We start from the raw sequence: 19,561 nt of genomic DNA on the forward strand, positions 1-19,561 counted from the left end.
TCCATGGTTTAGTCTTTCACGCCATACAGGACTGCACAGCGCCCAATAGTAACTGCTACTCAAGTTGGGCTCCATATACGAGTAGGTGAATCTTTGACTGTGCAATGCTGCTTTGTCACTTTCTCTTTGAATGCCTCTTTCTTCCTCTTTGATAGTTTGCAGTGTGCTGTTGGACAATGTTAGAGATTCACATAGCGTGAGCTCCTTCTCTCCTATACACCTCCATAACTAAGCCTATTAAATACCTTTAAGTATGTATCCATGTTAGATCTCTGAAAGCTCCTCTAACTTGCCTTTTATGTTACAAATCTCAGTGTGCATAGTGTTATAAATGATGGGTGAAACAGCTGTTTTCCTGTTTTGCAATTTGTGTGTGTGTGTTTTTCTTTTAATTTCCATTAAAGCTTAGAGAGAGAGAAGTTGGGTGAGGTAATGTCTTTTACTGGACCATTGTCTGCTGGTGAAAGAGACAAGCTTTTGAGCTACACAGAGCTCTTCTTCAGATCCTATGACTCTGACTGCACATAAATGTCTAATGGTGGTCTTGTTAGTTGACAGAAGTTCATTCTTGCTTTACCTAGTGTAACATTTATGAAAATAGGATTCAAATGAAAATTTCTATCATTTTAGGAGTTGAGAAAATAATTGCATTGCAAAGTTTCATATTTTATGAAATAGAATTATAATGTCTGCATCTTATTTATGTCTTTCAGACTCGACTGCAGGAGCTTCATCGACTCTGGGAGCTGTTGCTAGAGAAGATGCGTGAAAAGGGGATCAAGCTGCTGCAAGCCCAGAAGCTGGTGCAGTACTTACGAGAATGTGAAGATGTCTTGGACTGGATCAATGACAAGGTATATTATGGTGAAAAGAATATCCACTTGCATCATATAGCCTTTACAACATCCCAATTCCATGAAAGGATTTATATGGAGCTGTTTTATCAAAACATTCACTGTCTTATTGTTTTAAGGCACCATATGGGATTTAAATACGGTTTTGTGAATTGTTGTAGTTCTTTGTGTGATATAAATGGTAGGTATACAGAGCATTCTAGCCTATTTCAGCAATTGCAAAAACAATTTTAGGAAATTGATAGAAGTAATGGATAACAGAGAAATTCTCTGTATGTTGAGGATACCATGAAACATGATACTCGTTTCTTTGCTTAAGACAACCCTTAGTATTTCTCATAGTGGCTGACTGTGCCTTACCTACATTGTGAAAGCTGCTGCACATAAAAGTAAGGTTTTGTGACATGTATGCTAAAATGAACAAGTATGAAAAGGGAGCGCTAGCCATTGAAAAGTTTATAAGTACTTAGCTGTGACTGGAATATCTTTAGAGAACCATTGCAAGAGAACAATTTGCTTTTGACCTCTCTGAACATTGAGGAAGCAGAACCACAAACCACAATACTAAAGTTTAAAAGCCACAAAATGATAAGCTAGGTTTTCTTAATGATGACTTGCTGTTTTATGGCACTAGGAGTTTCAAATTGTAAATCCTCCTTAACTGCCATTAAGTATTACAAAATATTTTTCATAAACCTGTCCCTCATTAAAATCAGTCAGCCTGACACTGTCAGCTTGATATCTAGTCCATGTCAAATTTCCCTATTTCCCCTTGTTTTCCTAACACACACCCCACCCCCCCAGATGTTCTTGTTAAACCCTGGATTTGTGCTGGAAGTGGCCCACCTTGATTATCATACACATTGTAAGGAGAGCGATCACTTTACATAAGCTATTACCAGCAGGACAGTGGGTGGGGGGAGAGAAAACACCCATTTTTTCATGATTTGTGTGTATAAAAACAAACATCTGTATTTTCCACAGTATGCATCCAATGAAGTGAGCTGTAGCTCACGAAAGCTTATGCTCAAATAAATTGGTTAGTCTCTAAGGTGCCACAAGTACTCCTTTTCTTTATGTCAGATAAAGGAGTTACAAGTAGCTTCAGTCACTGTACCTGCCCCTAAGTATGCCTGCTAATTTTTCAGTTTTTACAACCACAGCTTCCTGATTAAAAACAAAACAAAAAACAATAGTTGCTGTGGACAGGACCCATGCAAACCAGACAAATAACTGTAGAGCGGAGGTTCTCAAACTGTGGTCCGCGAGCTCCATTGAGATGGTCTGAGAATAGTTCCCTCTAAGGTGCTCACCTGGGTGGCTGCACATGAGAGAATGAAGGGCCACCCATCTAATTAGTGGAGTTGCACAGGCATGGCTCTACTAATTAGGTGTCTGGACCCTGGAGAAGACGCACATGTACAGAGAGGTGGTGGCCTTGGGGGGAACAGGGGGTAGGTGGGATGGGGCAATGGGGTGAGAAGAGGGGGTGGGGGAATTTGGGATGTGCAGGACTGTGGCGGCCAGAGAAAGAGGCAACTTTCCCCAGCTCCAGGGCTGTGGCTGCTGGGGAGAGACCCTCCCTCTCCTTCCCAGCCCCAGATTGGGGGCTGCCCTGGTGAGGGGGAGAGAGGGCACATCCATCACATTAGAAAGGTAAGACTACTGATATTAAAATATGAGTTATGTGCTTTTATTTGTAGAACAAAAACACATTAATTATTAAGGGTTTTTTTATATATAACACTTTTATCCAAAGCGCTTTACAATAGTTAGCTAACGGTTCAAACAACATTTGGAAAGATCATTAAGTAGTCCGCCGAGACCCTGAGCAAATTTCAAGTGGTCCGCAAAAAAAAATATTTGAGAACCACTGCTGTAGAGAAACTGACTGATAGCAAAGTAAACACACTGGAAGAAGGAGAGAAATATTTTTCTCTAATCTCTTTATTATAGCAATCTTAAGTGTTACTTGAACTATAGTAAGTGAAAATTTTTTGGATGAAGTGGATTTTAAGTTGACACAGTGTTCCTTTTAAGGATGCATTTTAAAACTGCCTTTAAAGCATAATGAACTTTGTTTTGCTGTACCCACTGTAACTGTCTTTGAAGTGGCAACATTTTGCAGCTAGAACAGCTGGTTTCCCAGTTTCTAATAGGTTTTCTGTGTGTTGGCTTGTATAGAACTGATTTTCTTGTTTCCTAACATGCTAGGAAGCAATAGTGACCTCAGAAGAACTTGGCCAGGATCTGGAGCACGTTGAGGTTTTACAAAAGAAGTTTGAAGAGTTTCAGACAGACCTGGCAGCCCATGAAGAAAGAGTAAATGAAGTAAACCAGTTTGCTGGCAAACTTATCCAGGTAAATATCGGTGTGTTGTGAAAAGGCCCCCTAAGTGATGCTGTTTAGATTCTTTAAGGAGTGTTGGGTTGTAAATTGAAACAGTAGTTGTTTCTCAAAAATGTACAGAAATTGATAGCATACAAATATCGGTAAGTATCTGAAATCTGTTGTGATAATTGTGGAAACAACAATTGTAACTCAGTGAGCAAAAATTTGCTGTGCTATGCCAGCTGTCACCTTGGAGGGAAACAGAGGCAACTGTACTTGCATATGGGGTAGATCTATAGATGCTGAATATTCTCAACAGGGATTCTTCTGCTGGGTAGATTGTGTAAAGCTCTGTTAGACAAGAACATTCCTCAAAGGAAAACTCTGTGAGGAGTGGTTTTACAGGAGTAACTGACAAGCTCTCATGAAGACCTGAAGTTAAAACTGTTTCTCCACTGCCATCCAAGACTAAAGTGTCATTTTCTACACCTGGTTATCAGCTGGGCATGAGAAGGCATGGGATCCCAGGACAAATGCGGGGATTGGTTTTCCAAAGGCCTACAGCGTACAAAAGAAGTATAGGTTTTTATGCAGTGACTTATGAAAGTATTGGATGTTTGGCTGCTGCAGTAAAACTATAAAGTTGAAAGATTGGGAGGAAAGGGACGGTGTTTATAAACTGATCTTGTAGAAACACAAGAACTGTCTTGGTGTCTGTGGAAATAAATCCATAGACTGTAAGCCATCTTTCTTTTGCTCATCAGGAGCAGCATCCTGAGGAGGAACTGATCAAGTCTAAGCAGGATGAAGTAAATGCAGGCTGGCAACGTCTGAAGGGGCTGGCCCTTCAGAGGCAGGGAAAACTCTTCGGGGCAGCTGAAGTTCAGCGCTTTAACAGGTATGGGCTTGGCCGGATTTGTTTGGTGCCTATGGTTCTGACTACACATAAATGTCTAATGGTCCATTCTACTGCATTTAAGGTTGTGTGAACACTTGACATCCTCTGTCATGTTTTTGTTTTGCAGCTTATTCATTGTTCCTTCCTGAAAGAAGGACCTACAACATCTAGAATGACATCCAGAATAATAATCTGATTTTTCTCCTTAACTCTTAAAACCCTCATCTCTCGCCTTCTCCTTGCCAGATGGCAGTTCTGTCTCCCTCCCCTCTGTCTGAAGGCCCCCTCCTCTAAATCCAGCCTCGGTAAACACCAGAAGAGGTATCCCTCTCTCATGCTGTTGGCTAACTAGTCAGCATGGAGCCACTCTGGCCTCTGATAGATTTTTCCTTTCCTCACCACCCTTGTCTGTGCTGTCTGATTGCTCTTGGTGGTTTCTTGGGATGAGGGAGGAGGTTGGTTTTAGTAATCATGGGAGATGGGCCCTGTAGAATCAGTGAGGCTTAAAGAGTGACTGTTTCTGGGAGGAACCGAAGCCACAAATCCTGATCTGCCCCTACACCAGCTGGCCATTTGTGCTCCCAAACCTTAAAAAACACTTGTAAAACCTTCTAGGGTTGTCTAGTTTCCTAAAGATTGATTAACAAGTTTCCGTGTAATGACCGTTGGATGATATCACCAGGGCTTTATTGTCATGAAGGCCTACATCATTGTGATGTTTGTGACAGGTAGAAGCTTTTTACCTTCTTCCTTTTCTTGTAAGAGAGATGAATGCATATTAATTTGTGTGTTACTTTCTGAAGGGATGTGGATGAGACTATAAGCTGGATTAAAGAGAAAGAGCAGTTGATGGCCTCAGATGATTTTGGCAGAGACTTAGCCAGTGTGCAGGCTCTGCTGCGCAAGCACGAGGGCCTAGAGAGAGATCTTGCAGCTCTGGAGGACAAGGTACGTAGCGTAGGCATTTTGTCTGTAATTTAAATCATATAATTGTCTTGTAATAAGCTTATGGCAATTTGTGTGTGTGTGTGTCTAGGTAAAGGCTTTGTGTGCAGAAGCTGATCGTCTGCAGCAGTCCCACCCACAAAATGCTTCTCAGATCCAAGTGAAACGGGAGGAGCTGATTGCAAACTGGGAGCAGATCCGCACTCTGGCAGCAGAGAGGCACGCTCGCCTGAATGACTCCTATAGGTAGGAATGCTGTATCACTGGAAGGACCTTTTGTATCTCCACCTAAATTAAATGCAGGGTTGCAGGGAGGATAAAGGGAGGCCATTTCCAAGATTTTGAATGAGGTAATGTTTCAAGAGGCAACTATTGTACACAAAATACATGATCTTGCTTCTAAACTGAATGTGTTCAGGGATTTCTAATGGGAAAAAATGGATTTACATTTCCAAGATAATATATAGCAATAGCTTTCAAACCTTTTTCTGTTGTGGATCTCTGGTATTGGCCACTGTCTGGGAAAAGATATCAGACTAGGTGGAACATTGATCTGATCTACTATGACAGTTCCTGTATCCCATGGGATCCTCTTGTTCTCTTTTGCCTCCAATCTCTTAATTACTTGGCTTCTCTGTAGCCATAAATATGCTTGGTCACATGAAATAATATTGGAAAATAAACTCAGTTGAATGTGGCTGTTTGTTTATATTTATTTTGTGTTATGCTATTTGTCCTCTCCCAGAGTGCAGGATTTTATGTTTATTACTAATGATTCTCCCCTTGATTCCTGTAGCCCACACTGCTGTGATCTCTCCAAGTCACTTTTGTAGTTTTTTTCTGTTCCTCTTTGTATCTGCTTCCCTTTTAAACTTGGTCTTGCCAGCAAATTTGATGGGTTTTAAAGCGTTTATCAAAGAGATACCTGACAGAGACTCATTAAGACTTCATTTCCTTTTCAAGTAACCCTAAAGGCAGGGGAATATGAAGAAAAGCTGATAGGAAAACAAGGGAATTCTTATTGAAGACTGAGACATGTGCAGTTGAAGCTTTCTAAAATGGCTGAACTGCCTCTTTTTTTTTTCTTCTCCCAGTTGTGCATACTTCACTGTTCTAACCAAAGCAGGTCTGTGGGTCACATAGAAGTCTTCTTTAGATCAATTTGAGAATCACCACATTAATACTGCCCTTGTTTCCTCTTGTCTTCTAGCATGCAAGCTTTGCAGTTAGAAGTATTTCTTTTTCTTTCAGCTCAGGTGGTATACTACATGTTTCCCTGAGGAAAATTGTGTGAAATCTTAAAAATATCAGAAAACTTCTCCCTTGGCCTTTAATCCGTTAATGTATAGAAAAATGTCAGGTTTATCTCAGGAGTTGAGATTGTAATTTGGCTGGTTACTATGATCATTACGTTATTAGTTAGTTTTATGAATTTTTCTCAGAATCCTAACATAAACGTACCATGTTCCAAAAAAAGGGTAAGGATGGAAATCCTGTGCAGATAAATGACTTCTGCCATTTGTTTTCCAAAGATTGCAGCGCTTCCTTGCAGACTTTCGTGACCTTACCAGCTGGGTGACTGAAATGAAGGCTCTAATTAATGCTGATGAACTTGCCAATGACGTAGCTGGAGCTGAAGCCCTGCTTGATAGGCATCAGGAGCATAAGGTAATCACAGTCATATAGCTTAATCTGCTTGGCCTCACTTGGAGGCTGGTTTATGTGTACAAGTTTAATGCAGTCTTTTGAATCACACTATGTTGTAGCATTAGCATGCTTTGAATATATCATTTCAGTTGCATGTACTAGGTAGCGGCCTATTCTGATTTAAGAGTTTGGATTTTTGCTTCATGTTTAATAGGTCGAAACACAAATGAGTAAATACTGAACTATGTTTCAGATAATTTCTTATTAAAGAAAAACTGGAAACAATAAAGACTTGTTTAAAAAAAAATGTTGAGTTGAACTGAAACCGATACAAACAAGGAGATTAATTCTAGGAATCTAGATTAGCATTTTAACTCCAATCGTGCTTTCCTTTCCCCTTGCCTCCTCAGCTCCTAAAACAAATGAATTAAGATAGTGTCAAGTGAATGTGATCGCTGTAGACTTTGAATTTCCTAGCTTCTGTGTATGTATCACGCCCTCTATATTATCACATGTATACACTGCAGAATTATAGTTGAGCAGGCTCATGTTTTATATCCTAGAGTCCCATTATGTAGTTTCCACATGACGATGTCCTAAAAATAATTTCAGGTAGAACATTACTATCACTCATGCATCTTTTCTTTCTGTATATTCAAGTCATGTTTACTAGTTACTCTTTCCACATGAGCTTCACTAAAGCTATGACTAAATTTCTTTGATGGCTGTCTAAATTCTCCAGCCTTATAGAGTTTCCATGAATACACAGAGGTAGCTTGCAATCTGACTTGTGGCTTCTATTTACTAGATACATTTGAATTATATCTACATTACTAATACAAGAGATTGAACTCTGTTTTCATATATAGATAATTGAATGTCCGTTAATACTCTAGATAGCTGAATGCTGTCTTTGGCTTCATTTTCAGTATCTGGCTTGATTTTCAAGTTCATATCTTAATATCTTAAAATAGTTGGATTTGTTTTCCTTTAGAATTTTAGAAACCATGTGTGTGTATATTTGTTGTTTGCCACAGGGAGAAATTGATGCCCATGAAGATAGCTTTAAATCTGCTGATGAATCTGGTCAGGCCTTGCTGGCTGCTGGGCACTATGCCTCTGATGAAGTTAGAGAAAAGGTAAGTTGGACAGCTCTAAAAAGAGGAGTTGGAAAAGTTCTAATATGTTTCCATTCCTGTCTTAGTATTTAGTGAGGGATGTAGTTTTTGTTTAAGAGCCTGGATGCAAAAGTATTTATCTGGCTAGATTATGCTCCCTTTTCCCCTTAATTTAAGCAACATGCTCCTCTCATCCTTCAATTTGGCATAACCTCCATTTTTTGAAGCTAGTGACATTTCTTTATTTTCCCATTGGAAAAATGAATGATCTAATAGAACAAGTGTCTCTTTTATCCATGCTTTCAAGTTTGCTGTAATGGAACATACTGTGTATTTCATAGCACTGGCTCTTAAACTAAGAGAGTCCTTTGTTGTAGTGTGCTGGCTGAAAAAACACTTTAGATGCCCTGATTGAGGGGGGAGGTGAGGAATTTCAGAAGTTGAGTGAGGTGTTTGAACTCTCTCGTGAAGTGTTCTGGAGACTGAAAAAGTGACACAGACACAATCACTGCTTTGTAGAGCCCATGCTTGATTGTACTGTCATTGAGATGGAAAAGAACCACTCTCCCTGTACTGAACATGTGTTTCTTCCCTGCCCCTCAGCTGACCATCCTTTCAGATGAAAGAACTGCCCTTCTAGAGCTATGGGAACTTCGCAGACAGCAATATGAACAGTGTATGGACCTGCAGCTTTTCTACAGAGACACTGAACAAGTTGACAACTGGATGAGTAAACAAGAGGTGAGTGTTTCAATTGCACAGCAGGCAGCACTGGTTAGACAGCATACTAAGCATGCATTTGGCTCCTTCAGAAAGAGAGGATAAGATTTAATTTCTGAATTGTGCCCCCTCCCACCCCCAAATTTTATCAATGTAATAACTAGTTCTGGCCAAAGCCAGGCATGCCATAGTTAAGTCTACGTTTTAGTCACGGGTATTTTTAGTAAAAGTCATAGACAGGTCATGGGCAGTAAACAAAAATTCACGACCTGTGACCTGTCCATGACTTGTATTATATACCCCTTACTAAAACTGGGGTCAGGGTGCCGCAGGTGCTGGGGGGAGGGCGCACGCACACACGGCCTTAACCATAGTGCATGGAGGTACTCATGACTCTCTTCACTTGGTTCTGTTAGTGGTCTTTTTCACCGAGAATGCCAGACCTCCAATATTCCAATCTAATGCTGCTGCTTTACATAACCTGCAAGTCAAGCTGAATTGGTGTAATGTTTCTTTTATGTGAGTTAATGCCCACCAGGGATTATTCCTTTACATATCTAATTTGTATCAGAAATGAACTCCTCAGTTGTCAAAAGCAGAAGAAGATGCATCAATTCCGTACCACAAACTTTCCCAATAAAATCCTACAGTGATGAACCCAATGCTGCCTGCCTGAGCTGGCTTTAGGATAACTGGGAGTGGTGGTAGTGTAAGGCTCACTAAAGTGTTTTTCTTTTCTGTAGGCATTCCTTCTAAATGAAGACCTAGGTGACTCTCTGGATAGTGTTGAGGCTCTGCTAAAGAAGCATGAAGACTTTGAGAAATCCCTCAGTGCCCAGGAGGAGAAAATCACAGTAAGATGCTTACATTAGTTGTATTCATTAAGTCTCTTTGTATTAATGAGCAAGGAATAAAACAGAAGGGTTGAACCCAGATCATTGTCCAGGAGCTTCAGAAAAAGATGATTGTGGGGTTTTGAATATAATCCCAAATTGTATGTGAAATGGAATTTCGCTCAAAGAATAAAACCCACATTTAGGATCAAGGCAGAGAATAGCATTTAACCTCTGAATCAGGGCATCAGAGTAATCCAGTACTCTCTTGCACACCATGCCAGAAAATTTTTGGATGATGCTTGAATTGTTTCAACATATACAGTAATCATTTCTCACAGGAGCTATAAATCTACCATCCTCTGGATTTAGGATCATGTTCTTAAGGAAATGTGGAGAATGGTGCGGATAGGGGAGGGGTTTAAAAATAGCTGTCTTGACTTTTGATTAGTTCAACTGACACATCTCTGCTAAAGCCTAGTTTGCTAAATAAGCTTGCACAAATATTCTTAGTATTTCAGATGAATGAAGACTCCTTTCTTTTTAGGCTCTGGACGAGTTTGCTACTAAACTGATTCAGAATAACCACTATGCCAAGGAGGATGTTGCTACACGAAGAGATGCTGTAAGTTTAAGTAACCCGTGCTGCTGCTTGGTTTGTATGTTATATGAATAAAAAGAATAAGTGATGGCACAGATGCAGGATAAATAAGTAGAGTTGCAGCAAGCTCAACTATAATTAAAGAAAACATGATGGGGTTTCTCATTTGTCTGAGAATTCACTACTGATATTTGCTTATTCAGCTGCTGAGCCGACGTAATGCTCTGCACGAAAGGGCTATGTATCGGCGCGCTCAACTGGCAGATTCATTCCACCTGCAGCAGTTTTTCCGAGACTCAGATGAACTAAAGAGTTGGGTCAATGAAAAGATGAAAACTGCAACGGATGAGGCTTACAAGGTAAAAACAAGAATAAATATCCTGATAATGTTAAACTAGTATTGGTTTCTGGGAGCCTTATGAATAGTTCCTCCTCTTGTCATCTGCATGATTCCAAGGAGAATATTCCAGCACTAGGCAAACAAACGCTTACCCTGTAGATAAAATGGTTTGCTATCTAACTTGGTACTTATGGTTGCAATTCTTTTGACATTATATCAGCATTTGTGACAGCCCTCAGCCTTACGTGATCCACAATTAACTGGTGTATTCTTTGTGATATGTACTACAGTTATGGAGGATAGGCCATCTAATGTGTAGAAGTGTTCATAGTCACATAGGAAATGTAAATATGAAGAACTGATGTAAGTTCTCCACTTTTGCTCTTACTTATTAGCATGAGATTGGTGGAATGAGGTTTTTTAATATATGCCGATTTCAGACTGAAATGTTTTCTCCCTTTCCTACCTGTAGGACCCATCAAACCTGCAGGGTAAAGTTCAAAAACATCAGGCTTTTGAGGCAGAGCTCTCTGCAAATCAAAGTCGCATTGATGCCCTGGAGAAAGCTGGCCAGAAGCTGATTGATGTCAATCACTATGCATCTGATGAAGTGGCAGCACGCATGAATGAGGTCATCAGCTTGTGGAAAAAACTGCTGGAGGCCACTGAGCTCAAAGGTAAGATATACTGTTTGCTCTAAGTGATCATAAGAGAGCTATAGAACGACATTTCCAGCTATGGAGACGTTTTCTGGAGAAGTTAGCCCTGAGAAAAAGTGAGTAGTGAGTTAAATGAAATAGAAATTTAAAAACCTTTCTCCTCTCTATCCTTTACATACATGCAGGAATAAAGCTGCGTGAAGCCAACCAACAGCAGCAATTTAACCGCAATGTAGAAGACATTGAGCTATGGTTGTATGAGGTGGAGGGACACTTGGCTTCTGATGATTATGGAAAAGATCTTACTAATGTTCAGAATCTTCAGAAGAAACATGCTCTGTTGGAAGCAGATGTTGCTGCTCACCAGGTAACACAGTTTCCTTTCCTCCCTCCCTTACTGGCATATTCACATGATTATTTAGCTAGACATAGCACTAACTGCTAGTGTCTGTGGAGTAAAGGATTTGTTAGTGTTTCCATGATAACAGTGTACTTTCAGGAGTTTACAATTTTGTTCTTGGAATTTGCTCTGAACACGGGTTGTTAGAAAGACTTGACTGGGAACAGTGTTTCTTTGAGTGACTCTGCATATTCCTATTTATGGGTACTGCACAGCCTTGTGGTACCTTAAGGTAAAAACCTCTTCTAGCAGTGTCAGCTAGAGCACATCTTCCCCTCAGCTTGAGGATGTACCGAGGGTGAAGGCATTAAGGGGGCCGAGTGCTCTCACCACTTCAGTTCCTTCCAGCAGCATGCCTGGATGGATGTGAACCGCTCTGGTCTCTTCGGAGTTGGCATCTCTTTCTGCTTAGAAATAAGAAAAGGAGTACTTGTGGCACCTTAGAGACTAACCAATTTATTTGAGCATGAGCTTTCGTGAGCTACAGCTCACTTCATCAGATGTTTACCGTGGAAACTGCAGCAGACTTTATATACACACAGAGAATATGAAACAATACCTCCTCCCACCCCACTGTCCTGCTGGTAATAGCTTATCTAAAGTGATCAACAGGTGGGCCATTTCCAGCACAAATCCAGGTTTTCTCACCCTCCACCCCCCCCCACAAATTCACTCTCCTGCTGGTGCTAGCCCATCCAAAGTGACAACTCTTTACATAGTCAAGTCGGGCTATTTCCTGCATAGATCCAGGTTTTCTCACATCCCCCCCACCCCCATACACAGATCAGCGGCACTGCTATGGGTACCCGCATGGCCCCACAGTATGCCAACATTTTTATGGCTGATTTAGAACAACGCTTCCTCAGCTCTCGTCCCCTAAAGCCCCTACTCTACTTGCGCTATATTGATGACATCTTCATCATCTGGACCCATGGAAAAGAAGCCCTTGAGGAATTCCACCATGATTTCAACAATTTCCATCCCACCACCAACCTCAGCCTGGTCCAGTCCACACAAGAGATCCACTTCCTGGACACTACAGTGCTAATAAACAATGGCCACATAAACACCACCCTATACCGGAAACCTACTGACCGCTATTCCTACCTGCATGCCTCCAGCTTTCACCCTGACCACACCACACGATCCATCGTCTACAGCCAAGCTCTGCGATACAACCGCATTTGCTCCAACCCCTCAGACAGAGACAAACACCTACAAGATCTCTGTCAAGCTTTCTTACAACTACAATACCCGCCTGCAGAAGTAAAGAAACAGATTGATAGAGCCAGAAGAGTTCCCAGAAGTTACCTACTACAGGACAGGCCTAATAAAGAAAATAACAGAACGCCACTAGCGGTCACCTTCAGCCCCCAACTAAAACCCCTCCAACGCATTATTAAGGATCTACAACCTATCCTAAAGGATGACCCAACACTCTCACAAGTCTTGGGAGACAGGCCAGTCCTTGCCTACAGACAGCCCCGCAACCTGAAGCAAATACTCACCAACAACCACATACCACACAACAGAACCACTAACCCAGGAACCTATCCTTGCAACAAAGCCCGTTGCCAACTGTGCCCACATATCTATTCAGGGGACACCATCACAGGGCCTAATAACATCAGCCACACTATCAGAGGCTCGTTCACCTGCACATCCACCAATGTGATATATGCCATCATGTGCCAGCAATGCCCCTCTGCCATGTACATTGGTCAAACTGGACAGTCTCTACGTAAAAGAATAAATGGACACAAATCAGATGTCAAGAATTATAACATTCATAAACCAGTCGGAGAACACTTCAATCTCTCTGGTCACGCAATCACAGACATGAAGGTCGCTATCTTAAAACAAAAAAACTTCAAATCCAGACTCCAGCGAGAAACTGCTGAATTGGAATTCATTTGCAAATTGGATACTATTAATTTAGGCTTAAATAGAGACTGGGAGTGGCTAAGTCATTATGCAAGGTAGCCTGTTCCCTCTTGTTTTTTCCTACCCCCCCCCCCCAGATGTTCTGGTTTAACTTGGATTTAAACTTGGAGAGTGGTCAGTTTAGATGAGCTATTACCAGCAGGAGAGTGAGTTTGTGTGTGTATGGGGGTGGGGGGGATGTGAGAAAACCTGGATCTATGCAGGAAATAGCCCGACTTGACTATGTAAAGAGTTGTCACTTTGGATGGGCTAGCACCAGCAGGAGAGTGAATTTGTGGGGGGGGGTGGAGGGTGAGAAAACCTGGATTTGTGCTGGAAATGGCCCACCTGTTGATCACTTTAGATAAGCTATTACCAGCAGGACAGTGGGGTGGGAGGAGGTATTGTTTCATATTCTCTGTGTGTATATAAAGTCTGCTGCAGTTTCCACGGTAAACATCTGATGAAGTGAGCTGTAGCTCACGAAAGCTCATGCTCAAATAAATTGGTTAGTCTCTAAGGTGCCACAAGTACTCCTTTTCTTTTTGCAAATACAGACTAACACGGCTGTTCCTCTGAAACCTGCTTAGAAATAGTTAGTGTTAGCTCATTTCAGAATAGTTAGTGAATTAGGATTTCTCTCAGTTCAGGGTTATGGATGAACTGAAGAAACAGAAGAAGCTGGAGTTCAAGAAGTGTGCTTCCTGCTTGGCAGTCTACCTGGCATCCAACGGCCATGTGTGATGCCTCAAGTGTCTGGGAGAAGGGCACTCGCCCTCTGGGTGTGTGTTTTGCCAAACATTTACTCCCAGAGCCTATAAGGATAGGGAGACTTGCTTGCAGCTCCTCCTCCTAAAGGAAGCCCTCGAGGCTAGACCCTCTGGACCCGATCAGGATCCTAAGTCTAAGAGGCCAGTCTTTGTCCTTGTGGTTACTAGCAGCTCCAAGGAACTGAAGTGTTCTAAGAAGCCACTTCTCCTGTCAAGGTCAGACTCAGTTCCTGCCCCCCGGGGCTACAGATATCTGAACTATGGTCAGAGCCAACTACCCCAATTCTGGAAAAGAGATCAAAAAATAGTTCAGCCACCTTCACTGGTGCCATACCTCCTTCCTTCCAGCTATCGAGCCCTGATGGAAACCCTATGGCTGCAGGATTAGGGTCAGTTCTGACTTCAGGTTCCAGATCCAGGAAGATGGAATTGCTCAATCTGTCAGAATCTGGGCTGTTGGCACCTTTGCTTCTGCTCTCTGTAGCTATTTTGTCTCTATATATACACCTCATTAGCAGTGCTGGTTCCCATGCATCAGAACTGTAGCATACGTCCAATTCTGACAAAACTGCTATGGGTCAGAAGCAGAGATCCATTCCTTATTTGGTAGCAAGGGTTATGGACTTGTGTCTAACAACTGATCCAGTGTTGTCATCTTTGGATCTTCTGTTGGTTCCTGGGTAGGATCTGGCTACATCCTCTGTTCCAGAGAGCTCAGTCAATGTGGCAACCCATGTTCACATACCAGCGTCAGTTTGTCTGTTCTCAGTGGGAAACCAAAAGGGATTCCAAAAGAAGGCTTATTTTTCCCAGTGCTTGACGTAGTCTTCCTCATTCCCTGTTAAGAAGAGGAGGTCAGAAGTTGCTGTGGGTCTGTTCCCAGATCACCCTATACTTCCTCTGCCGAGGACCCCTGAACACTCTCCACAAAGAGCTGGATCTCCATTCTTTTCTTTGGATCTGCTTTTATCATCATTACATTCTATATTGGATCCAGACTTGGAACCAAGAGGAAGATGGAGGATGAATAGAGAGATCTGTGTCTTGCTTTGTACCACCCTGGTCTGTGTCCCATAGGCATATTCCTGATCCCTAGTTGCTGGGGAGACTGGCAATCCAGGACCCCATGGCTTTTTTGGGGGCCATCTCCGCAATTTTGTAATTAACCTCCAAGTGGATGGAGAGATAATGTTGCCTCTGTTGAGGATCTCTCGACTGCCAAATCCTTCATATCTGTTGACATTACCAGCACTGATGCCTGAAATGCTGTCAGAGGAGAAGACAAGGAGGTAGTTCCTTTATGATCAGGAGCATTTGGAAATGGACTATGAGCCTGATTTATCGCATGTGGGGTAACTTCAGCCTCTGCTCCTTCAGGAGACATTAAACAGTTCCGCACCTTGGTATATCAAATGGTGTCCGCTTTAATTCTTCCCTGCCCTGTCTGCGGAAGAGACTGCTCTGCTGGTGTTTGATATACTTGCTACTTGGAGGAGTAGAATATGCCTACCCATTTGGATGGTTTGCTACAGCCAGCTAAATCTGTGTGAACCACACCTGTTTCTAAGAAAGCAGACCAGTTGTATCAGATACCCTCTGAAGGGTTTTCCTATTTGCATACCCACCCTGTCCCTAACCACTCGTGGTGGCTGTAGTCAGTAACAGGGCTAGATCTAGATTAGCGCATTCCACTCTAGCTGATGAAGAGGGCAAAAGGATTGACTTGTTGAGGAGTAAGGTGTTCTCATTGTTCCTCTATATTAGGACAGGAAATTATCAAGTGATTATTGCCCTTTACCAATGCTATGTATGGGAAAAGATGACTTTATTTTTCCAAGACATGCCAAATGATAAAAGAAGGTTGGCGAATGCCATCTTAATAGAAAACGGCCTCTTTTGACACTTCAGACTCTTGCTGCCAGAATATTGGCATCTGCTGTGAAGATCAGGAGAAAAGCTTGGCTCCATTCCTCCTCCTTAGCTATGGCTGCTAGAACTAAGCTGGGGGATCTTGCTTTTGAAGGGGAGGGTCCATCCTGGATAGTGACTTCAAACACGTCGACCAAGGGTTTGGGAGCACATCTGAATAATTTGAGAGTTCATGGGAACTGGTCCTCTTCAGGAGAGATCCCTGCATATCAATATTAAGAGCTGTCAGGTCATTCCTCCCTCATCTGCAATGGAGGTTTGTGCAGGTGGAAACTGACATTACATCAGCGACGTATTACGTCAACAAATGGAGTGGGGGCCCACTCTGCTCCCCTGTGCGCAGAGGCTATAAGACTATGGTATGTGACAGGGTCGGGCCAGATGGCTACAGGAGAGTGATAGAAGGCAGATACATTAGCCCCAGGTTAAGTAGGTCCCTTTTCCCTGGGTAAGGTAACGGGGAAGGTTCCAGAACAATCGGGAACCTTCTGGAAACAGTTAAGATAGACAGGCTGATTAGAACACTTGCAGCCAATCAAGAAGCTGCTAGAATCAATTAAGGCAGGCTAATCAGGGCACCTGGGTTTAAAAAGGAGCTCACTTCAGTTTGTGGTGCGTGTGTGAGGAGCTGGGAGCAAGAGGCAATAGGAGCTGAGAGTGAGAACGCATACTGTTGGAGGACTGAGGAGTATAAGCATTATCAGACACCAGGAGGAAGGTCCTATGGTGAGAATAAAGAAGGTGCTGGGAGGAGGCCATGGGGAAGTAGCCCAGGGAATTGTAGCTGTCGCACAGCTGTTCCAGGAGGCACTCTAGACAGCTGCATTCCACAGGGCCCTGGGCTGGAACCTGAAGTAGAGGGTGGGCCCGGGTTCCCCCCAAACCTCCCAACTCCTGGTCAGACACAGGAGGAGTTGACCCCTGGACTATGGGTTCACGAAAACGGCCAAACTGAGGGCTGCCGTGAAGTTCCAAGGCGAGCAAATCTGCCAATAAGCGCAAGACCCGCCAAGGTAGAGGAGGAACTTTGTCACAGGTATTAGTGTATTTGTCACAACATTCATCCTGTAACTCATCATCTAGTGAGGGAAAACAATGTAGTTGTGGACCATCTCAGCATGGCCCAGCTCTCAGATGAACAAACAAAAGATTAGTTGGTTCACACTGTATTTTCCAGCTGGGGTCAATTAGAGGTGGGCTGTTCACAACAAGGGTCAACAGAAAGTGTTGTTGTCTTTGCGGTTCCAGAGTGGGCAGGGACCGCTGATCCCTGTCAGATGCCTTTCTTCTGCACTGTGGGAAGGGCTTGTTGTTTGCTTTTCCTCCATTTCTGTTGATTCAGAAGGTAGTAAGGAAGATGCATCAGGATAGACCAAGGATGATACTCGTGGCCCCATTTTGGCCATGTCAGTGGTGGTTTACTGATTCTTTAAGTACATTATCTAACATAGTTAAAAGTTTGTCAGCCATTTTCACATATCGTATTCTAGTTGATGGTAGATCTTTATTTGTTCATAGTTCAGTTAAAAGGTTTATGAGAGGGTTATCAAATGTGAATCCCTCTGTTACAGATCCTGTCCCTTCTTGGGATGTCAGCTTGGTGTTGGCCATGCTGCTAAAATCAACCTTTGATCCCCTGGCTGAGTGTTCCTTCTACCACTTATCTATCAAAAGAGCTTTCTTTATTGCCATCACATCAGCTGGGAGAGTGAGTACATTGAATGCACTTATGGCCGACCCCACCTTTCACTTCTTGGCATAAGGACAAGCTAGTTCTCAGATCTGATCCGAGATTTTTACCTCTGTGATGTCTGATTTCCACATCAATCAGACCATTAATTTGCCAGATTCTCCCCTCCCACTCAGGCAGCACTCTAATTGGGGGAGAGGGGTTACAGTTCTTCATACTTTGGATGTTAGAAGAGCTGTAGCCTGTTATCTGGAAAAAACTAAGAGTTTTCATAAATCATCTAGATTGTGTCTTGTGCCAAGAAGTTGGTGTGTACAGTTTTTGTCCGGTCTGTTTCTGGGTGGATTAAACAAAGTATTACTCATTGCTACACACTGGCAAAAGCCCCTGTGCCTGCTGCAATTTGACTGCATTCCACTAGAGCTGTAATAGTTCCTTTGCCTGTCTTAGGCAGGTACCAGTTGCTGAAATTTGCAAAGCTGCAAACTGGACTTCTGTGCACAGTTTCACGATGTACTGTGCTCTGGACTCGGCTTCTAGGGGGATGCAGAATTTGGCAAAGTGGTGCTTCAGTCTGTTCAACTAGGATTTTGTTCCCTCCTCCAGGTTAGTTTTAGCACTGCTTATCAATCTGTCCCTTAAGTGGGAATATGCAGAGCCGCTCAAAGAAGAAATGAAAGTTACTTACTTGTAACCAGAGTTGTTCGAGATGGCTCTGCATATTCATGCTTCACACCTGTCTCTGTCAGAGTCCTTGTTGTTCTGTGTCTCTGGCTTTGTGGTGGAAGGAACTGAAGTGGTGAGGGTGCTCCGCCTCCCTTTATAGCATTACCCTCAGTGCACTGTGAGTGATGCTAAGTGGAGTTCAGGAGCGCGCTAGTTGATGCTGCGAGAAGAGGTTTTTATTATAAGGCACCACCAGCCCGGGAAGTATCCATAAGTGTGAATATGAAGAGCCATCTCAAAGAACTCTAGTTACAGGTAAGTAACCTGCATTTTTACTTTAGTTTTTTGAAGTAACTAAGAGAAATGCAAAAATCCAAGAAGATTACTAACTGTTTAGACTTGTTGAGAGCACAAAGTCATTCTGTGGCGTGATACTTCCAAGATCCATTTATCAGTTTAAAAAGGTGAATTGCACCTTATTTAGTAGATAACTATTAAAAAATGCCTAATGCTCTGGGTGACGTTAACTCTCATGTTCATTCATGAGGTGGCTATTACTGTCCATTTTTTTTCATTCATTCATTCAGACAATACACAAATTTAGTTATAAAAGACAGACTAAAAGTTCCAAAACCAAAGACTTTCAGAGCTGAAGACAATCCTAGCCTCTATACATCACCTTTAAAAGTTCAAAACACACAGCAAGGAGACTCAGTAACGTGCAGATTCCAGTAACTTAATTAAAACTTGCTTAATTTTAAACTTTTATTTAAATTTGCTGAATACCCCTGTTGATCTGACTTTTGGGAACAGTCAGTACATTTGTAAGCTTATTGGAATTTGGTGTTTTCCTTTTGTGTAGTATATTGAGAGTCTAAAAATCATACACCTCTGAAAAATCAGACTTATTTACCTATGCTATGAATAACCCCTCACTGAGATTGTTGTTGCTGCACCTATAGGTTCTGACTGAGATGTGGGGGGTGGTTCCAATGTATCTATATTCATGCTGTACAAAGATATATAGTAAGAGACAGATACTGCCCCACAGAGCTTCTAAATCTAAATAAGGCAAGACAGGCAAAGGGAGAATTATTATCCCCATTTTACAGATGGGGAACTGAGGCACAAAGAAACTAAATGAACTTGCTAGGGTCAAACGGGAAGACTTGGCAGAGCCAGGAATTGAACTGAGATCTGTGAATTCTGAGTCTTAGGAACTTAGATCTGTTGATTC

At 42.3% G+C, this 19,561-nt stretch overlaps 1 protein-coding gene across 8 annotated transcripts in view; it reads left to right on the forward strand.

The window, feature by feature from the left end:
* SPTAN1 (spectrin alpha, non-erythrocytic 1) overlaps window positions 1-19,561 on the forward strand; it is a 75,906-nt gene that overhangs the window by 11,312 nt on the left and 45,033 nt on the right. For all 8 annotated transcript variants that reach the window (XM_048822958.2, XM_048822962.2, XM_048822959.2 and 5 more), the window contains 13 exons: window positions 714-854; window positions 3,069-3,215; window positions 3,950-4,083; window positions 4,887-5,031; window positions 5,120-5,274; window positions 6,561-6,696; window positions 7,713-7,814; window positions 8,397-8,534; window positions 9,257-9,367; window positions 9,894-9,971; window positions 10,151-10,306; window positions 10,760-10,964; window positions 11,132-11,313. In XM_048822958.2, the coding sequence (XP_048678915.1) occupies window positions 714-854; window positions 3,069-3,215; window positions 3,950-4,083; window positions 4,887-5,031; window positions 5,120-5,274; window positions 6,561-6,696; window positions 7,713-7,814; window positions 8,397-8,534; window positions 9,257-9,367; window positions 9,894-9,971; window positions 10,151-10,306; window positions 10,760-10,964; window positions 11,132-11,313 (1,830 nt within the window). The remainder of the gene's footprint in view (window positions 1-713; window positions 855-3,068; window positions 3,216-3,949; window positions 4,084-4,886; window positions 5,032-5,119; window positions 5,275-6,560; window positions 6,697-7,712; window positions 7,815-8,396; window positions 8,535-9,256; window positions 9,368-9,893; window positions 9,972-10,150; window positions 10,307-10,759; window positions 10,965-11,131; window positions 11,314-19,561) is intronic.

This window comes from Caretta caretta, chromosome 16, assembly GCF_965140235.1.
Source record: "Caretta caretta isolate rCarCar2 chromosome 16, rCarCar1.hap1, whole genome shotgun sequence".
In the NCBI taxonomy this organism is placed as follows: domain Eukaryota; kingdom Metazoa; phylum Chordata; order Testudines; family Cheloniidae; genus Caretta; species Caretta caretta.